Source organism: Mytilus galloprovincialis, chromosome 14, assembly GCF_965363235.1.
Source record: "Mytilus galloprovincialis chromosome 14, xbMytGall1.hap1.1, whole genome shotgun sequence".
Classification (NCBI taxonomy): domain Eukaryota; kingdom Metazoa; phylum Mollusca; class Bivalvia; order Mytilida; family Mytilidae; genus Mytilus; species Mytilus galloprovincialis.
Genome location: NC_134851.1, coordinates 60,154,036 through 60,157,962, shown reverse-complemented (window position 1 = coordinate 60,157,962; position 3,927 = coordinate 60,154,036). Strand labels below are relative to the sequence as shown.

The 3,927-nt window shown below is 32.0% G+C and overlaps 1 protein-coding gene across 1 annotated transcript; it reads right to left on the bottom strand.

Annotated features, from left to right (window-relative positions):
• Positions 1-1,129: 1,129 nt before the first annotated feature.
• LOC143058501 (putative methyltransferase YdaC) lies at positions 1,130-3,927 on the bottom strand. Its single transcript, XM_076232011.1, has 3 exons — positions 3,820-3,927; positions 2,957-3,092; positions 1,130-1,791 (listed from the first exon to the last, which is right to left on the bottom strand). Exons 1-3 carry the CDS (start codon positions 3,898-3,900, stop codon positions 1,358-1,360), a joined length of 651 nt encoding a protein of 216 aa, XP_076088126.1. The 5' UTR covers positions 3,901-3,927; the 3' UTR covers positions 1,130-1,357.

Here is a 3,927-nt window from a genome sequence, read left to right as displayed (position 1 = left end):
ATTAAGATTCCTGCCCCTTCCAAGAGTTATGTCAAGGTGTAGCATTATTGTGTGAATTGAAAATCTAAGCATTTATGACATTGATAAATTTCTAAAAATGTTCATGAATATGATGTAAAGAATGTTATGATCAATGCACTATATTCTGTGTATTAATAATAAAATGGCAGTGATAATTAAGCCTTGGAAGATTTCGAGATTTAATAAGTCAGTAACATAGGGCTATGATTGCATTTCATGCCAAATTTATCCCCTAAATACAAACTCATTAATATCATATAGATCCCTAAGGATCAGTCAGCAGAAGATAGATTGACATTGTTGAAATTGATTTTTTATTGCTGTTGACATCAGTGTCTTTTATAATTGTTTGCTATTTTATCACAGTTTTATGGTAAATATGACAATATTTTTTGTTTTTAATTTTCACATTTTTTTTTCATATATGTACCTATTTTTGGTCATCAATACTCTAACTTTGTACTTGTTTGGCTTTATAACTTTTTTGGTCTGAGAGTCACTGATGAGTCTTATGTAGACGGAACGCGCGTCTGGAGTATCAAATTATAATCCTGGTACCTTTGATAACTAAGTGACTGACTATACAGTGATATTTTGCTCATTGTTGAAGGCTGATCTTATGGTATTGCAGCATGAGTTGATAATAAAGTCATGTCATTTAGACTCAGTGGTTAGTTGTCTCATTGGCAACCCAACACAGTTCTTTATTTCATAACAACGGTTTCATATGAAATTTATTTAAAAAAAAAACACAATTGAGAGAAAGAAAGGACCGATAACTCTGCATGGGAGATAAGTGATGACAATGCCTGAAAACATGTCTAACTGTCAAAAGATCATATGTGACCCAGTAGTTATGTCTTATTATATTAAAGGTTTGTAATACAACCCTATGGAAGAGGTATTTGTTTATCTTTACAATGATCAAAAATTTTAAAGTTAAGAAATATACTGATGGACTTTAAAAATCGCAACACTTGATTATACTTTTTAATTCCAATTTGTAAATATGTGCATTTTTTGTAAAATAAATGACTTATGTATTAACATAAGTTTCATTAGTTTCTTCGTTGTCTTAAAAAGAGTTTGCAGTTCAAAAGTTGATTAAATCGTTTTAAATGTTTAAATCATGTGGTATGCACTGAAACCCTACTAATAATAATCTAAACATTATTGGTGCTATGTGTGTAGCAGGATCTGCTTATCCTTCCTGAGCACCTGCAATCCCTCCGTTTTTGAACATGGACAAATAACTCACAACATATGTGTGCATAGTTGGCTGATTGCTGAATAAAACATAATAAATGAAAGGTGTAATATCTTATTTTAACTTGAATTACGTTTTGTCAACGTCAGCAAATATAGCTTGAAACGTCTGCCCGCTGTCTTCAACATTGCGCATGATCACATTCTTAAATCCTACTTTTTCTAATGTTTTCATATATTCTACGTGATCTGATGTCTGGCCGTATTTCAAAATATTTTTCTGAGTGATCGCTATGATCGAGTCAACTCGAATAGTTGTCACCATTCTCGCATGCGGTCGCATAACTCGGTAAAGTTCACGACACCCAGCCTGTAGATCAGGCCAAAAATAGTAACAATTACAGTGGAACACTCTGTGAAACGTGTCATTGTTGAAAGGAAGATTGAGAACATTTCCTTTTCGAATGCACACTTTCCCATCATGTATTTGCTTTGCTAGCCGGCTTTTTGCTAGTGAAACCATTTTATCAGAAAAGTCTATACCATATATTTTACCATTGCAATCTGAAGTAAAAAATCAAATATTAACACTAAAAAATATGAACTACTGTTATTTTTAAACTGCGATAAGAACAAAAACACATTACATATAGATATTTATTTAAAGAAAACTTTTTGTGATTATGTTCAGCTACAGTTTCGCGTGCTCTATGTACATTCAAAATTGCAAAAAAGATTGTCTCCTCCCTTTCCTGTTGCTCTGGAAACATGCAGGTTGGCAATGGAAATTATATCGTCCGGTTCCTTACGAGGCACATGTTATAACTTCCAATTTGTTTGGATTTCTGTGATGTTTGTTTGTATATTTGTCGTTTAGTTACTTTTCACTTTACTAACTTGTCATATAGTGGTAAAAATGTGACCAAAAAAACGTCTCATTTTAATGTGTGTGTCATATTTAACGTCAGATTTGTTTTGTACTGCATTTTCTTATAATATATTAAAAAAAAATGTTTGTATTCTTAACAATTACTTTTGTAATTTGTAACATTACATCAAACAAAAAAGGGGGTCTAGACTGGGTTTAAAGAATAGAGAATAATGACTTAAAACATTACAATACAGGACAAACATTGTAAAGAATCAGAAACAAATGTGGTCTTGGATGGAGACTTGTCTCATTGGCACTCATATACCACATCGTCTTATATCTATGATAAACAATAGTGTAGAGAAGAAGGGTAAAAATATATTACAAGTGGATTACAATGGTCTTTACAGAAAAAAAACATAAATTGGAGAGTTGTCTCATTGGCACTCACACCACATCTTCCTATATCTATATAAAGTACTCCAATCCAGACCCTCGTGAAAATCGCCTTACCAATCACATATTTATAAGCTTACCCGTCACATATTTACATGCTTACCAATCACATATTTACAAGCTTACCTGTCACATATTAACAAGCTTACTCGTCACAGATTTACAAGCTTACCAATCACATATTTACAAGCTTACCCGTCACATATTTGAAAGCTTACCCGTCACATATTTACAAGCTTACCAATCACATATTTACAAGCTTACCAATCACATATTTACATGCTAACCAATCACATATTTACAAGCTTATCCGTCACATTTTTACAAGCTTACCCGTCACATATTTACAAGCTTACCAATCACATATTTACATGCTTACCAATCACATATTTACAAGCTTACCCGTAACATATTTACACGCAGCTTCCAGTCCAACTCCTGGTCCAAACCCGACCTCTAAAACATTGTAGTGTGATTCAATCTGACACAGTTTTACAGCACTTTTTTCTAGAACCACATTTCGTCTCAAAAATATATTCTGAATTTGAAATAAAATTTACAAACAAAGTTGTTGATGCAATTGGTGTCAAGGTCAAGTGTTAATTTTTCTAAATGTTCTGTTCATAACCCGATGCAAGATAATAACGTGTGTATTCTTTGGTCGGGTTGTCTTTTTGACATATTCCCCATTTCCATTCTCAATTTTATTATGTAAGCAGCCGATCTGTAAATCCCCCTCCTTTCATCAAATACAATCACTTACATATCAATTTGTGTAGTACCCTGGAATAGAAATGCAAGTTTACAAGTATTATGTTATGAATACTAAAATGTGAAGATATGTGTGGATTAATGTATATTAATATTTTGAATATAATATAAAGAATACTTTACATCAAGAATATTTAACCGACTGTACATTTTATGATCTTTTATGGAAAGATACAGCAAAAATGACAAAGCTCTCGTATTGTCTTTTATTTTTAAATTAAAATGATGTTTGGCAAAAGTTGAATAACAATAATTAAATTTCTGAAAATAAGTTTTAATTATGCTTGAAATTTTCAGGCAATAACGTGATGCCTAGGCGTTAGTTCATTGTCTAAGATTTAAGCTTGATGCCTAATTTTACTTATTACCTAACATATAAATATTCTGTAGAATATCTGTAGAATCTTTCAAGGGCTCATATGTAAGGAAATTCAATCCTTTTTAGCCCACCCAGATTCGTTTTTGTTTTAAAAACTATGAAGACAGATATATACCTTCGTAACATACCAACCAAAGAAGCCACTTCCAGGTTTCCGCAGATTCTGTGCTAAATATTCTCTGAAGATATTAGTCATCTTCCTGAATATATAAAAGTATACATG